The sequence below is a fragment of the Equus asinus genome, chromosome 20 (assembly GCF_041296235.1).
Source record: "Equus asinus isolate D_3611 breed Donkey chromosome 20, EquAss-T2T_v2, whole genome shotgun sequence".
In the NCBI taxonomy this organism is placed as follows: domain Eukaryota; kingdom Metazoa; phylum Chordata; class Mammalia; order Perissodactyla; family Equidae; genus Equus; species Equus asinus.
The window spans coordinates 21,377,755-21,395,277 of NC_091809.1; the positions used below are offsets into that span (position 1 = coordinate 21,377,755).

A 17,523-nucleotide genomic window follows, 5' to 3' on the forward strand; every position below is an offset into this window, starting at 1 on the left:
CAGGAAAACTTCTTGAAGAAGGGATTTGTGTGTGTGAGAGGAAGATTCATCCTGAGCTAACATCTGTTGCCAATCTTCCTCTTTTTGCTTGAGGAAGATTGTCACTAAGCTAACATCTGTGTCAATCTTACTCTATTTTATGTGGGACACCACCACAGTGTGGTTTGATGAGTGGTGCTAGCTCTGCGCCTGGGATCCAAACCTGCAAACCTTGGGCTGCTAAAGCAGAGCACGTGAACTAAACCACTATGCCACTGGGCTGGTCCCTTGAAGAAGGGATTTCATTACTGCATTCCAAGGAGTCTTAACATCTCCAAACCAAGCCTGGGGAACCTTGTTCTTTGTCACAAAGCAATCTGTGTTAGCATGCCATTCTCATTGCCAAAACTGTGAAGCCCAGAAGTGATTACACCCTACTTGCAAACTACTAAGTTAGCCTGTTACTATTTCATAGATACTGGCAGAAGACCTGAGACTTTGGAGTCAGATATGAGATGCTTACTCATGGGGCAGCAGCAGTATTAGCATCAGCATGTTGCATTTGTTCTCTTTGTCCCCAAGTCTCTCAAGAGTGACACAAAGGGCCCACATGGATGTCTGCACATACACTGGGTTGTGCTACAGGAGAGGCATGATGATGAGTTTTGGGAAACCCATTCTTTTATAAGAAGTTAGTAAGCAATCCTCCTCTTTGTCCCCATAGCTGGAGGGAGTGGCTCTGTTTTTTGCATCCTGGTGTTATTTGATCGCAGTCACCACCTATCGCCACTGGGGTGGGGGGGTCAAGAGCCATGTAGTATGAGCCCTCTGTCTTCAGCCAAGATCCCAGGGGCTGGAGCCATGCTAAGCAGGTGAGGGGAGGGGTGCTTTCTCCTGCGTGCTCTCGGGGTTTTCTCTGCCTGCTCTCACTATCTGCTCTCCTGGGGTATTCGCTTAATAAAGTCACCCACCGTGAAAGCTTTCGCCCCAGTAGAGGGCTTCCCTCTAGGCTGCAAGAGCCCTTGGGGGGGGGGGGCCTTGAAGTTCCCACGAACGAAAGTCCCCTCCCACATTCCCTCCCTCTCGGGGGCCTCCCACGGTCCTGGATCACAGTCTTTTGTGAGGATAGCAAAGTTTTTTCTTACTCCGTTCCACCTCCTCTGAGGGGAGCTCCAGTCTCTGCCCTCTGTCATATGGCTGTGTGGGTCTCTCTGATGTTTTTTGTGTTGTATTTAGATGTCCTCTGTTGGAGTATGAATGTCCTTTTTGTTGTATGTTGAAGGGGAGAGATTACTGGGAAAACTCACTCTGCCATGAGGCTGACATCACCCTCTTTGTCCCAATAGGAGAGAGGATCTCTTCCTTCACGGGTGCTCACTGCAAACATAACCCTGAGATATGGTCTGGATAAAGAATGGGCAGGGCCTTGCATTCTTGGCAAGCTCAAGAAGGTGAGTAGGAGCAATGATCCGTGGAGGAGTATTTTTCAACAATCCTTCATTGCCTCTGGTGATTTTTCACATGAATATGCCACTCTGTTAGACACTGACCAACAGACTGGGACCAAGTCTGCTCGGTTTATCCCATTAGCATTTATTATACTACTATCACTAGGAGTCCAGCCAGCAGGATGAGGCCAACCTGTAGCATTAGCCTCACCCCTGACCCCCCGAAGATCTCAGAGTCAGTCAACTGTGAAATAAGTTCCCAGGACGACTGGTAGGTCTTATTTCAGACAATTAGGATGTCATCTACAGCCATTCCATTATCCCTTACAACCCACACAAGGGAATAAAGACTAATCTCCTATATTTGGTGTTGTTCCTAATAACTAAAGTCTGTGAAACAGGCTAAACGGCAACACTCATACCCATAGGTAATCGCTCCACAACCCACTCTCCTCCACAAACAGATAACACAAAAAAGGCACAGGTCATTCCTTCTCAGAGTTTTTTTTTTTTTTTTAAAGATTTTATTTTTTCCTTTTTCTCCCCAAAGCCCCCCAGTACATAGTTGCATATTCTTCGCTGTGGGTCCTTCTAGTTGTAGCATGTGGGACGCTGCCTCAGCATGGTCTGATGAGCAGTGCCATTTCCATGCCCAGGATTCGAACCAACGAAACACTGGGCCGCCTGCAGCGGAGCGCACAGACTTAACCACTTGGCCATGGGGCCAGCCCCTCTCAGAGTTTATTTTTAAGACTGACGTAGACTAGCATTACATATAGGTTTGCTTAAGCCCTGTGCAAAGTGTCATCAAGCAGCTGCATCCTTAGTGGCCTATTCATGATGTAGACAAGGCTGCTGGAGCATCATAAGTATATGAATTTGTATCATACAAGCTTAAATAAGGATGTGCTGGTTTCTGAGTCTCTAGTCAAGGACCACAATCAGGAACTGACAGTGATGGCATCAAGCCCAGTAAATTATCAAGACCAGTCATTTTAAGTTTTTCTTTTTTTATTCCACATGGAAGGAATGACAAACTCAACAGCCAGTCATATTTCCATCTTCAGCTGTGGCTTGACTCATGCAGACAATATAGTTGTTTTTCTAGACTGTGGTGCTGGATTGTTTTTTTTTTTTTTTTGACCAACTGGCTACATTGCCTGAATTCAAAACTATTCTGTCCTCAGGTGCTGGGGTTGCTGCTCTCCCTCAAGACCATGAAATCCAGGTGTATGACCTCGCCTTTTATCCACTAACCTTCTGCTTGCACTGACCTTTTATCTGAATGGATAAGGTGTTAGAGAAGGAGAACCACTTTTCTTAGAAAACTTGTAGAGATGTATTATGTCCCTACCTTGACCAGTGTGAGCCACTGTAGATACACTCCATGAGCAGTGAATTCAGTCAAGCACTCTCTTCACAATGTTAAGACCATGTCAATCCAACAAGAGAATTCAGGTGGCTAAAACAGGATTGTGAATCCTGTTGGCCCACTTTTGGCCAGTTTTCAATCTGGAAAGTATAGCAACTAGACTGTCTTGGCATGCCTATCAGGGGAAAGACAGATTGTGCCCAAAAATGGTTCGGACAGAATCACTATGTTCAAAATAGATCTACAGAACCATCCAGAAAGCAATGTTTCTCTCAGCAGCCTATAAGATTTCAGGATTAAGGGAAACATCTCCCATATTCCCTGCATTCACAATTTCTCCGGTGAGTCACCCCATGGTTAGAGTGTCAATCACACCATGTTTATTAAAGGATAAGGGATAATATAAGGAAAAAATGAATTTCCAGCATTTCTGACATTCATCAAGTTTTTCTCCACTGTGATAATACAAGTGGATATTAAAGTATTAGCAGAATTACAACTTTCCATATCTTATATTATTAGGGTTTTTCTCCACTACAATATCTCCCCTATTCAGTAAAAAATGAACAGACAGTGAAGGGTTTTCCACATTTCCCACATGGTATGGCTTCAGTGTGACTTCCATGCTAGTTTGTGAGGATATTTGGATGGCTTTCCCACACTCCTTAAATTTTCACACCATCTCACAACTGTGAGTTCCCAAATGGTAAGATGGGAGGAGCAAGTGAAAGTCTTCCTGTGCCCTTTACAGTCACAGGATTTTTACACAGTGTGAATTCTCATGTGGATATTAAGGCATGAGCAGTAAGCAGATGTTGACTGTGCTCCATATAGACATGGGGTCTTTTTCCAATGTGAAATTTCATTTGAACATGACATGAAATATTTAAGGGTTGTAGCACATTCTTTATGTTCCCAGGGCTTTTACAGCAATTATAGATGTGTAAAAGAAGACTCATGACTTCCAATGACAGACCTTCTCTCCAGTATCAACTCTTACATGTTTAGAAAGGGCTGAAGACTGAATGAAGGCTTTCCCACATTCTGTACACTCACAGGGTTTCTCTCCAGTGTGGCTACAGATTGACTATGGAGCATAGAAGACTATAAAAAGTCTTCCTCACATGCTTTACTGTATTAGTTTTGTACGATTGCCATAAAAAATACCACAGACTGGATGCCTTAAACAGTAGTAATTTATTTTCCTACAATTCTGGAGGCCAGAAGTCCAAAATGAAGGTGCCAACGGGGTTGGGTTTCAGTGGAGGGTTTAATTGAAGCGTCTGTTCCAGGCCTCTTTCCTTGGCTTGCAGAGGGCCATCTTCTGGGGTCTTCACATGGTTCTCTCTCTATGTGCGTGCATCCCTGGTATCTCTTTCACTTATTAGGATACCGATGATAATGACTTAAAGCCCCACATGAAAGAGCTAATTTTAAGTCAACCACCTCTTTAACAACCTTATGTCCAAATGTGAATTCATTCTGAGGTATTGTGGGTTAGGGCTTTAACATATGAATTCTGGAGATGCAAAATTCAGGGCATGCCATACAGTCTTAGGTTTCAATCCTGTGTTAGTTTGCATGTGCACATGAAATCTTGTAGAATTAGAAAAGTTTTTTGCTTTAACTCATAAATTACCTCTATAGCATGAGTTCCTAAATGACTAAGAAAGGACAAGTATAAGCTCCAGGCTTTCCCACATTCCTGCACTTGAGAACAAAGGAGTTGAAAAGTCTTCCCTGGGCTAGAAGAAAACTGAGATAAGCTTTGCTAACTGCAGTTGTGCATACTCAGCATAATCAACTGTTGTTTAAAACTAGCCAGGTCTCTCTGTGCCTCCCTAGTATATGAGTGAGCTGCTTTTCCCAGGAAGTTAAAGTTCAGACACAATTCAGCTTCACAAGGCCAAATGCAGGCTGAAGAAGAAAACTAACCAGAAAAGTCCAGACAGTCAAGGGAAAGAGATTCAGTCTTCAAGGCCAAACACAGGCTGGTAGGAAGGCACCAACCAGCAAGGTCATGTGCTCTCCCTCCCCTACGTAAAACCTCAGATAAAAACCCTACCTTTTTACCTTCAGGGAGGTGGATTTGAGTTTTAACTCTTGTCTCCTCGTCTGGCTGCCTTTCTATAATAAGCCACTTTCCTTGCCACAAGCCTGATGTTTTGGGTAATTGGCCCTCCTGCATGTGGGTAAACGAGCCTGTTTTTGTGTCTGGTAACATTCCTACCATCAACATGGCTTCTCTCCACTGTGTATTCTTATATGTTCATTAAGACTTGAGGAAGGAGTGAAGCCCTTCCCACACTGCACACATTCATATGGTATCTCCCCAGTGTGAATTCTGGTGTGTGAGCTAAGTCCTGAGGATTTATGAAGGCTTTCCCACATTCTCTACAGACATAAGGCTTCTCTTCACTGTAAATTCTTACATGTCAATTAAAACTTGAGGTATTAGTGCCAATATTTCCACATTCATAGGTTTTCTCTCTGGCATGAGTTTGTTCATGACTTCAAAGTAAATAAGGACAATGAAAGGATTTCCCACACTCGTTATATTGATATCTTCTCTCCATGTGAGGTCTTTCATGTCCTTGAACTGAACAGAGACAACTGAAGGCTTTCCCACATTCCTTACATTGAAAGAGTTTCTCACCAGTGAGACTTCTTTCGTGACTTCATGTGGGTTTGTCATATATGGTCTTTATTATGTTGAGGTAATTTCCCTCTATCCTCATTTTCTTAAGAGTTTTTGATGATAGCCAATTTGAATTCATCATCGTTTAGCTTACATCTTTCTGTGTCCTCAGGACTGAGTTCTGAAGTAGCCAAGCAACCTGTTGTCTGATAGTCCAACAAGTAAGGTCAGGACCTGAAAGTCACTCATTACTTGTTAGGAGACTGTGTTCTGCACAGTAACTTGCGGTCTGTCGGGTTCATTTGTCCATTCAGAGAAGTCAGTGTCTAGAGTATGAAGTCAGCCAAGGTTTAGGCGATACTGGTTGTGATGTTTCTCTACAGTATGGTTCCTGTTCCCTGTGGCATTTCTCACATGGTCCTATCCAGTGGAGATGAAGTTGAGGATTTCAATAGGACCCAGTCTCCATGACAAAGATGGTGCAGAGGAACATGTGACTGTGTGGTGTTACTTAATTTTAATTCCATCTGGGTCTTTTGGATCATCTCTAGAACATAGGCAGTGTCCCCAAACTTGACTGGTTTACAGGCCTCTTCTCCTGGATTTCCCAAAGATTGAGGTCCATGATGGAGGGGATATTAAAATTTTAGCTGCCTATTTTGCTAATATGTGTGGTCATCTATGTAATTATAAAATGTGGACTTGTGTTGTTTCAAAACCATTAGAGTACTAAAATTCTAGTCATGTAAAGCATACCTCACTCTCCCCAACTTAGTACCCAAAAATATTTAAAAATAAAGGTGGAACAGTTTCATACCTGACTCTGATCTTTGCCCTTTCACAGCAGGAAGTAGCTAAAGCAGTCTTCAACCCCATTCCCCAAGATTGAGGAATGATCATAACATAGTGGGGATTGAAACCAAGAATGAAGGAGCTAAAATCTTCCCTGGGATAGAAGAAAAAAAACAATTGAGACAAGCTTTGCTAACTGTAGCTGTGCATACTCAGTAGAATCAACTATTATTTAAAACTAACCAAGTCTTTCTACCCCTCTTTAGTACATGAGTGAGCTGTTTTTCCCAGGAAGTTCAAATAGCCAAGAAGAGAGATTCACCCTCACAAGGACAAACGCAGGCTGAGGATTCACGCCAACCAGAAAAATCCAGACAGTCAAGCAAAAAGAGATTCAGTCTTGAAGGCAAAATGGAAACTGGTGGGAAGGCACCAATCAGCAACACCACATGCTCCCCCTCCCTTACCTAAAATCCCTGCATATGCTCCCCCTCCCCTATCTAAAACCCCAAATAAAAACCCTTACCTTTTTCACTTTGAGGAAGTGGATTTGAGTTTTAACTCCCGTCTCCTGGTCTGGCTGCCTTTTGATAATAAACCTCTTTCCTTGCCACAAGCCTGTCAATTTGGTGATTGGGCCTTCTTTCGCATCGAGTAACGAACCTGTATTTGTGTTCAATAACAGGTGTCTATTGACAAATCAATGTGGTATATACATACAATGGAGTATTATTCAGGCTAAAAAAGGTAGGAAATTCTGACACATGCTACAATATGAATTTCGAAGACATGACGCTGAATGAAATGAGCCAGACACAAAAGGATTAACACTGTGTGCTCTGCTTATGTGAGGAACCTAGAAAAGTGAGATTAATACAGATTCCCTGGGACTTACAGCAGAGAGAAATGGGTAACTAGAGCTGAATGGGTGCAGTTCCAGTTTGGGGAGGTGAAAAAGTTCTGGAGCTGGAGGGTGGTGATGGTGGCACAACAATGTGAGTGCACACGCCACAGAACGGCACACTTAAAATGGCTAGTTTTAAGTTGTGTATATTTTACCACAATAAAAAAAGGAAACGAGTGGTTATTATTAGTTTTAATTAACAGAGCCTCTCAGGACAGACATCTGGGGTAAAAGAAGTTCACATTCAGTTTGGCTGATAGTCCCTCTGGCAGAGACCCTATCAGAAATACTTGCCCATAAATAGAGAGACACAAAGTGCTTGGGGTTTTATTGCTGATATTAAATTTATACATCATTCTGTGTATTGTATTGGATGTTCAAATATTTATAGGCTTGGGATTTTTCAAAAGAAAAGTGTGGAAAAAATACACTTAGTCCAAACATCCGGTGAATGGTAAATTCAACTATGCCAGAAATCGTGTAATAAAATCTCCATCCTTTTCTCCTGGAGGCCCATTTTGAAGCTCTATGGGGATGTACAAGTGTAGGAAGTTTGGATAAAAAGATAGATAAGCATTCTTGTTTTTCTTTAGAAGAATGTCTACATACAATTATATTTATATACAGAAATATGCACATCAAAGACACCTTAGAAAGTATCCTTATATCTGAATGTAATGTGTCAAAAATAAATGATGTACCAAATACAAAACCAAATTCCCAGATAAAACATTCTTTTGCATATAAAATAGAGGCCCTCTTGAACAAACATTCACTCAGTGCTCACAGATAGCCAGAATTGCCAAATCTGTGAGGACCTGAGGACGTGTGTGCTGAGTTAACACCACTCCAATGGTGGAAATTGTTTTCCTTCTGAAGAAAAGTCACAAAGGTTGTTTGCAGGGTTTGCAGATGAAAAGATACTGCACACGCATCCTTACAGCATTTCCTAACTCAAATCTTTGCGGGAAATGACATCTCTAACAGACTGTGGGACCTAGCGGTGCTGGAAGGCCCTGCAGTCCCTGGTGGAAGTGAGCGGCATACACCAGGAGTCTTTATGCAGGCCCCTCAGCAGCCTGGACCAAGCATGCCCTTTGACTTCTCCTTCAACACTCATATCCTCCCCTCTGTCCTGGCCTCACCAAAGCTGGGCTGGCCTGGACCACTACCAACATGAAAGTCTCCAACACTGCTTATGGATGTCATCAAATCTTTTATGCATACATTAAGTTGAAAACTATAGTGCTATGTTAATGTTTCATCTGTTGCTGTATGAAATATTAAATGTTTATGTAGCCAAAAAGTCTGATTTTTAAAAAATTCCTGGATTTCCCACCTTGCCTTAAAATGTCTCTTTAAACTCTAGGTTACATGCAGATTTGATATTTTCTTCTTAAATCTACTTCTAAAGACATTTAAATCTTTAATCATAATCCAATGTTTTTGGCCTGTGGTGTGGGGTAGGGGATCCATTTTTTTTTTTCTCCACATGAAAGTCAATTGTTGCAGTAGTACTTATTGATAAAATATCCTTGACCTACTGAATTGAAATTCCACCTTTCTTAAACACTAAATTGATATATATACGTGTATTAGTGTCTAGACTCTTCTGTACAGTCATATATGTAATTATGCTGATATCATAACCTTTGGTTGTAAGTTTTATGTTTTAATATTTAGTGATAATAATATAATGGGAGCTAATGTTTGTTACCTTACCAAGCTACACGTTTCACAGACATTAAATTATGCTCAGAACTTCCCAATGGTGTAGATACTACCATAATCTCTTTTGTTTCTTCAAACAGCTTTATTGAGATATAACGGACATATCATACAATTCATTGATTTAAATCTATACAATTCAACGTGGTTTAGTAAATGCACAGACTTGTGTACAATTCTAAGTTTAGAACCTTTTCATCACTTCAAATACCCCACTTCCCTTCTCTCTTAATATATAGGTGAACACAATCTTCTTCCTGTCTCTATAGATTCACATGTTCTAAACACTCCATATAAACGAAATCAAAGTCTCTTACCAATGACTTCTTTCCACTTAGAATGTTTTTAAAGGCTCACTGCATCACAGCATATATGGTTCACATCACTTTGGCTTTTGGAGTTTTTTCACATGAATATACCACTTGTTAGCCACTGACCAACAAAAGCTGGGACCAAGTCTGCCTGGTTTCTCTTGTACAGCATGTAATGACAATGCTGGGACTAGGAGCGCCAGTAGCAGAACCAGGCCAATCTGCAGGAGTGACCTCAAACACTGCCTACAAGGACTCCAGCAACAGTGCCAACATCTAGTGGGACTGATAGGTCTTCTTTCAGACAATTCAGATCTCATCTAAAGCCAAGCTTTGACTCAGCACACACAAAACATTAAAACTAACCTACTGATCTTTGGTGTTGTTGCGAATAATTAAAGGGGGCAAAAGAACAGCTAAATAGTGATATACACACCCAAGAGTGAACAATGACATAACATACTCCTCCACATACAAACATGTCACAGAAATGTGCAGAGAATTCTTGTTTGGGATTTATTTTTAAGCTTCTTTTGGACTAACATGCAGTGTTTTGAAAGTGTCATCAAGCAGCTGAATGCCTGATGGCCACACTTGATGTAACCCAAGGCTGCTGAGCATCTGGACTATGTGAATTTGTATCACTGAAGATGAAACAAGGTTGTGCTGGCCTTGCTAAACCCAAGGTTCACCTTCAGGAACTGCCACAGAGGGCATCAAAAAGAGCGGATGATTAGGATCAGCCATATCCACAGGAATGTTTCTGTTTCCACTGCCCATGGATGGGATGACAAACACAGAAGCAGGTCTTATCACCAGTGACAGCTGTTGCTTGACACAGACAAATGGTACCATTGTTTTGCTAGGATGTGGTGTTGGGTATGGTGTGAAAGAAAACATTCACTATTCTCACCATCATCCTGTATGGCTTGAGGTTAAAGGCCCTCCCCAGGTGGTAAGGTTGTTGTTCATCCAAAAAGGTCATGAAATTGGAGTGCTCACATCAGTAGGTGTAATCTCACTTTTTTCACACTCACTCCATGCTTGACACTGACTTTTTATCTGAAAGGATCAGGTGTAAGAGGGACAAGGTAATTTTACAAAATTTACAGACGTATTTCAACCACTGCCTTGGCCACTGTGGCTTGCTGTAAATGAGTACAGAGAGCACTGGACACAGTCAAGCAATCACTATCTTCAAATACTCAGACCACATCAATCCAACAGGAGAATCCAGGTGGTTAGAAGAGGATTAAGTATAAATCCTGTCAAACTACTTTTGACCAGGTTGCAACCTGGAAGGTATAGCAACTAGACTGGCCTATCAGTGGCAAAAAACACACATCACACGTAGGAATGGCCAAGGCCTAAGCAAAAATGCTAAGAGTCTATCCATAGAACGTACCCAGAACACCACGTACCTAAGAAGATGCTAAGATTCACACACAGGGTAGCATTTCCCATACTTCCTATTTCAGTTTCTCTTGACCATGAACCACCCCCATGTTTATTAAGGATGAGAAACAATCTCGTGGAAAATGATGATGACTCGACACTTCTGACATTCATAAAGTTTTTCTCCAAAGTGAGACACAAGTGAACATTTGCAGAACAATTTTCCAAAATATCTTACATCAGTTGGATTTCTCTCCACTACAAGATCTCTCATATGTGACAAATACATTTCAATGAGGAAACAGGAAAGGGCTTCCCATGATTCTTAACAGGATGGCTTCACTGTGAGTCCTCACATGCTGAGTTGTGATGAGGTTCTGACAGCTTTCACCCATTCCTTACATTTGTAGAGAATCTCTGTAATATGGTCCTATCATGTCTTTGAAGTGAACTGGGACTACTGACGGCTTTCCCACATGCCTTACATTGACAAGATTTCTCTCCAGGTGAGTTCTTTCATGACGTTGAAAAGAATTATAAAAACTAAAGGCTTTCCCACATTCCTTACACTTATAAGGTTTCTCTCCAGTATGAATACGCTTGTGAATGAAAATATATGAAGAACTGGTAAATGTTTTCCCACACATATTACACTGAAAAGACTTCTGCCCTGTATGAGTTCTAAGATGTCTGTTACGGTGTGAGGAAAGAGCAAAAGTTTTTCCACATGTGTCACATTTGAAAGGCTTCTCTTTAGTGTGAGTTTTTATATGTTCAGTAAGGCCTGAGGACTGAGTGAAGGCTTTGCCACACTCCTTACATTCATAGGGTTTCTCTCCAGTGTGGGTTCGCATGTGAATGTTAAGGTGCACAAAACGTTTAAAGCCTTTTCCACATTCCTCACATTTAAATGGTTTCTCTCCATTATGAGTACGCTTGTGATTGATAAAGGACGAAGAAACGTTAAATGTTTTCCCACATATATTACATTCAAAAGGCTTCTCACCAGTGTGAGTTCTAAAATGGGTAGTAAGGTGTGAAGCAGTAGGAAAGGCTTTCCCACATGTGTCACACTTAAAAGGCTTCTCTCCTGTGTGGGTTTTTATATGAACAGTAAGGCCTGAGGACTGAGTGAAGGCTTTTCCACATTTCTCACATTTAAATGGTTTCTCTCCAGTGTGAATACGCTTGTGAACAATAACATATGAAGAACTAGCAAATGTTTTCCCACATATATTACACTCAAAAGACTTCTGTCCAGTGTGAGTTCTAAAATGTCTGTTGTGATGTGAGGAAAAAGCAAAGGCTTTCCCACATGCATCACATTTAAAGGGCAACTCTCCAGTATGAGTTTTTATATGGTAAAAAAGGCCTGAGGAATCAGTGAAGGCTTTTCCACATTCCTTACATGCATAGGGTTTCTCTCCAGTGTGAGTTCGCATATGAACTTTAAGGTGGAAAGAGCGGTTAAAGCTTTTCCCACATTCCTTACATTTATAGGGTTTCTCTCCAGGGTGAGTACGCTTATGAATAATTAAGTATGAAGAACTGGTAAATCGTTTCCCACATATGTTACACTCAAATAGCTTTTCTACAGCGTGAGATCCTAAATGTTTAGTAAGATTTGAGGAGGTAGCAAAGACTTTCCCACATTTGTCACACTGAAAAGTCTTCTCTCCAGCCTCAGTTTTTATATGTTCAGTAAGGCCTGAGAAATGAGCAAAGGTTTTCCCATATTCTTCACATTCATAAGGTTTTTCTTCAGTGTGACTTCCCATGTGAACATTAAAGTGCAAAGAATGTTTAAAGACTTTTCTATGCTTCTTACATTTATACGGTTCCACTCCAGCATAAATTTGATTGGGAACGTAAAGATACGAGTAACTTCTAAAGGCATTTCCATATACCTCATCAAGAAAGGGCTTCACTTCAGTGTGTGATTTCACATGGTCAGTAAGATGAAAAGACTGAAAAAAGTCTTTCCCACATTCCTTACATTTAAACGGTTTTATTCTAGAGTGAATTTTATCACTAGTGTTAAGATATGCGGACTGTATAAAGGATTTTCCGAATTCCTTATATTTGTAACAATTGTTAACAGTAGTGTGAGTTTGTACATGCACACCAAGGCTTGTGGACTGAATAAAAGCTCTCTCATCTTCCTTCCATTCAGAAAGTTTTTCTCCATTGTGAGTTCTCATTGGTGCCTGAAAACAAGACTGATTAACAAAGGCTTTCCCACTGTCACTGCATTTGGAGGCTTTCTCTTCCATGTTAGTTTTATAGTACACAACATCTGGAGTCGGGCTGATGGCTTTACCCCACAGATTAAACATGGAAATTTTCTCTCCAGGTGAGGTTTTCTTGTGTAGAGTAAGGAAGCTTTTTCCATACTGATTATCCTCACGAGTGTTGCCTCCATTTGGAGTTCTCCTGTGTGTCTTAAGACATGAATGTTCACTGAAGACTTTCCCACATTGCTCACAATCACAGAGTTCCCACCCATTGTGGATTCTTTCCTGTTGATGAATGGAAGAATGATGATTCAAAGACTTCTCAGCCTCGTTAACTGATACTACCCATCACATAACAGAAACATCATTATGATGGCGATGATGGCTTTTGTCATTTCCATTACATTCACACGCTTCCTACCCTGTTGAGTAATTTCAAGCTGAATGATGTAAACCTTCTGCAAGAATGATGTCATCTACTCTAATGCTAAAAGTTTCCTATACAATTTCATTGAATTGCTTTAAAAATTCAATGTTTAATTAGATAAGAGGGAAAGAGTCCTTCTAGGAATTTCAAGGCACTAGCTTCAAGCTGGATTTAAAACATTGTGAAATTCATCATATTCAGAATATGTCTAAAGAGACATTGCTGTCTTGGGTGAATGCCACTTATCTCAAATATTTATCTATCACTTGTGCTCATGTCCTATCTAATGAAAATCTCTATCTTTTCTAAAAGTAGAAAATAAGAAACATCTCCTTTAAAGCATACTTATCTTACCGTTTCTATCCTATTGGATGTATTTTCCCCCAAAATATGCTGTGGAATTGCTGAGTCTTTGCTTTTAGGCTGCATTTCCCATTCTAAAACAAAACAGAATAAACAAATGTAGGAATTTGCAGAATGAAATGTAAGTTAAAGAGTTAAAAACAATAAGGCTCATTTGTATTATTTCCAAATTAAACACACTAGGAAAACGAAAGAGCAAATTAGATTTGAGGAGTTTGGCTATGTGAAAAATTTAGCAATGAAAAGGAGATGTAGTCAAAATTCAGTAGTTGATTAAAATGATTCAATGAAAATTAAATACAATGGGAAAAAGAAACAGAATACCATCAGGGAAAGAAAGCAGGGGCATTCTAGACAGAGGGAATGTATCAAAATGATAGTTAAAAAAGACACAGGATAAGTCACTCTCTGAGATCATAGGAAATTGTGAGTAAATGTAAAGTAAGAACATATGAGAAGCTGACGATATCCCAAAGCTTCAGAGACCAATGACAGCTTCCTAGAGAAAGCACGTCTTAAAGTTTCCTTATTGTGATTCCAAACACAGTCACCATTTTCATTACCAGGGGAGTTCTTCATACTCACTCACCTTGGAAAACTCCTCCCTCCACTGCCCTCAACTCTTCTTCTTCCAACCAAGAGATCAAACTGGGTTTGAACAACTGATACTCTGTTCACAGGGAAAGAAGTATTAATGGAAAAGTCACCTGCAAAAGATGACAAACTTTCCCATGAATCACTTCCCATATTTCTAATGAAAGCAGTAAAATTATTTCAAAGAGATAAAAATGCAAATACCTCCCCTTTCTGTGCATCAAAAGATTGTTATCTCTGGCCCCTGAAACCCATGTTCAGATGTATATATACAAATTACAAGGCATTAAGACTTTTATTGAAATAGTTAAGTGAAAAAAGTCATGTTCATTCTCATGGAGAAACCACTACACGAGTGGTTGTCACATTTTATTGTCCATTAGAATCATGTCCAGTGTTTTCATTAAAATGCACGTCTCACCCAATGCCAGAGTTTCATTCACTATGTCAAAGGCAGAGTGTGAGAATGCACATTTCTAAGAGAGTGATGGGGATGGTCTAAGTGCTATGACCACACTTTTACAGAAAGCAGACTAGATTAAACCCGTTAGTGTAGAGACTAGAGACTCTCTCCATTCATGTGCAGGTTTCTCATCACCAGCACTGGCACACAGTAAACATATCATAGATACCTGTTTTGTAAGAGGCTACAGGAAGGATGGCAGGCTTACCTACTGTGCTCAGGTTCTTGTAGGTCTCCAGCATCACGTCTCTGTAGAGATTTTTTTGAGTTGGCTCTAGTAAAGTCCACTCCTCTTGGGTGAAGTCCACAGCCACATCAGCGAAGGTGAGTGAGTCCTAAACCATCACACACACGCTGGATTCAATAAAGAAACATTGCCACCACCGTTCACTAGGAAATGAAAACGGAAGACCCAATGGCAACAGAGGGTTTCAAAGTGTCTTATCATTGCCCCAAGGAGCAATTCTCCTAGATACTCTTCTATCTACGCTCACTCATGGCTGATATCCTGCAGTCATGGCTTTAATGGAAGCTCTAACACATGAACTTATCTCACCACAACTAGACTAAAGGCTCTTCATGTCTTATTTCCCTCTTGCAGGACAGCACTGAGCAAGCTGCAGACTCCTAAAAGTTGATGAATGAATAAATTCTTTAAGAAATGCACACGTTCATCTTCGTTAGCTGTCAGAGCACACGGCAAAGCAAAAAAATATGCAGTTGCCATCATAAGAGACAACAGTAGAAGGTAATTATCAAAACACTGAGATTATTCACAGGAACCAACAGGAGAGGTTCCATTTTGGGAGGGAATTCAACAGGGACTCAGTCCTGCTGTGGCTTGATTTCTTTAAGAAACTCTGGGGACAGGTCTATCTAGAAGGAAATGTGTTTAACTGGTGGATGTAACATGTCACTTTGTAGAAGGACAGGCTTCCTAATTACCTGAGAACAACTAGTCAAACAGTCAGTCACCATCCTTTCTGCCTCTGTCTTTTCCTCAGGAAGGCAGAAACATGACCTAGGAGAAAAGAAAGAAGGCATGAGGATGCCACAGATGATCATAATTCCCACCTTCACCTGCCTGGAAGTCATTCCATTCTGGATTGAAACTCCCAAATATCCCTGCACACTTGAGAAATCTCTCACACACACACACATACACACACCACTGCCATCAAATGTCAGAGGAGCCCTGTCTCATCTGGAGCCACAAAAGGGGATTGCGAGCCATGCTGCCCATCAGGAAAAGCACAGTGGGTTCATTTTACAGAGAAGGAAACTTAAGTCCTGAGGAATGTGTCTCTTCAGTTGTCAAGGCAATAAACTTGATGAATGAGATTATGCAGCCATTCTCTCTAAGGCACATGTACCAGGAAGGTGACTTAGAGCACAGCATTCTCTGGCCCACCTAAGCGCCTCTTGAATAAACCAGCAGCTTGACTGCTCAGGTCTAAAACAAAGGACTCTGTATTGTGCAAAGCTATTAAAACCGTATGCTTTGTAACAAAAGAATCAGTAACATCACTGTCATTTACTGAGGACCATCTATACCAGATGTCGAACTTACTTATGTATTTGGAACAACTTGAATATTTGAATCTACTCTCAACTATAAATACCATATGACATAAACACAAATCAAGTCTATCCGATAAAAACTTAGTGTCCAGGGAACATAGAAAACTTCGAATGTAGAAAACAAAATAATGTAAAATATCACAACTTTTTTATACTGCTTACATGCTTAAGAAAATATTGTCATTAGACACCTAATCTACACGTTCTAAAGGACAGCACTGTGTGAGGCTGTTCCTGGGCATATGACGGGAAGAAACACTCCTGAGCTTCCCCTGATGGATGCTGCAGAAGTCTGAAGCTTTAGGCCTCCCTTTAAGTTCTTAATGCTGAATTATTCCTTTATTCTTTCACTAAGCAATGAAGAAACTGTGTCCCTGAGTTTAGACAGTTAGTTGAGAGCAGTGACGCATACAAAGCATGTCCTAGATATTAAAGATCCAACATTCCTATTGGAGAACATAGACAATAGACTAAGAATTGATACATCAATTCAAAACTGATATGGGAAAACAATCAAGCAGGTGAGAAAATAACAAGTGTCCTACACACACACACACACACACACACACACACACACAGCACATATATTCTATTGGCTCCTGCACAAGAAAACGGAAGAAAAGTAAAATAGTCATGAGGTCCTCCACATCTGACCCTAAAAGATAAGAGAAACTATGTCAACGCTTATACAAAAGAACTCAGAAAACACTGAAGTACTGGGAAGTGGCCACAGGTCTTGGTTAGAAAGTCTAATCAAACACATTTGCACTCTACCCTGAGCTCGGGAAAGGGGCAAGGCCATAGGAAACTTTCCCCAACAGCTGTCTACTTTATGAGTTTTTTCAGACAACTACCCTTTCATTTCAGTTATCACTTCCATTTCTCCACTCAACTGGCTGTTATATTTATCAATTTCTTCCGTAGACTTCCTTCATGTTTCTTAAATTGTCTTTTAATGTTCTGTATTTTAAGGCTAACTTCTTTTTGTTAAAAACCAATAACCTTTGCTGTGATGTCTGGGTCCAGGTGGAGTGAGTTGTTGCCTTTGTCTCTCCTCTCTAAGTTACAACCAGTAGGACATTCCACAGGCCAACAAAGGACTCTGCACACGCTCCTGGACACCCGAGAGCTCCAGACATCTCTCATCTGCAGGTGGGCTGACTGGACTTCCTGGACAGCGTGGAAGCAGTGGAGCAGCATCAGCAGCTGCTGGGACCAGAATTCCAGGATCTGCAGCCACATCGGTAAGCAGAGGCTCCAAGAACTGAGATAAGGCACATAAATGGAAGCCCCG

The 17,523-nt window shown here is 40.8% G+C and overlaps 1 protein-coding gene across 5 annotated transcripts in view; it reads right to left on the reverse strand.

The window, feature by feature from the left end:
- Nucleotides 1–8,926: 8,926 nt before the first annotated feature.
- LOC106824494 (zinc finger protein 266-like) overlaps nucleotides 8,927–17,523 on the reverse strand; it is a 64,151-nt gene continuing 55,554 nt past the window's right edge. For 2 of the 5 annotated variants that reach the window (XM_044753452.2, XM_014830797.3), the window contains exons 2-6: nucleotides 15,594–15,669; nucleotides 14,857–15,038; nucleotides 14,181–14,261; nucleotides 13,583–13,665; nucleotides 8,927–13,086 (exon numbers count right to left, since the gene is read on the reverse strand). In XM_044753452.2, coding sequence (XP_044609387.1) covers nucleotides 10,966–13,086; nucleotides 13,583–13,665; nucleotides 14,181–14,261; nucleotides 14,857–14,890 — 2,319 coding nt within the window. In that variant the 5' untranslated portion in view covers nucleotides 14,891–15,038; nucleotides 15,594–15,669 and the 3' untranslated portion in view covers nucleotides 8,927–10,965. The remainder of the gene's footprint in view (nucleotides 13,087–13,582; nucleotides 13,666–14,180; nucleotides 14,262–14,856; nucleotides 15,039–15,593; nucleotides 15,670–17,523) is intronic. The other 3 variants (XM_044753449.2, XM_014830796.3, XM_014830799.3) reach the window with 2 other exon arrangements.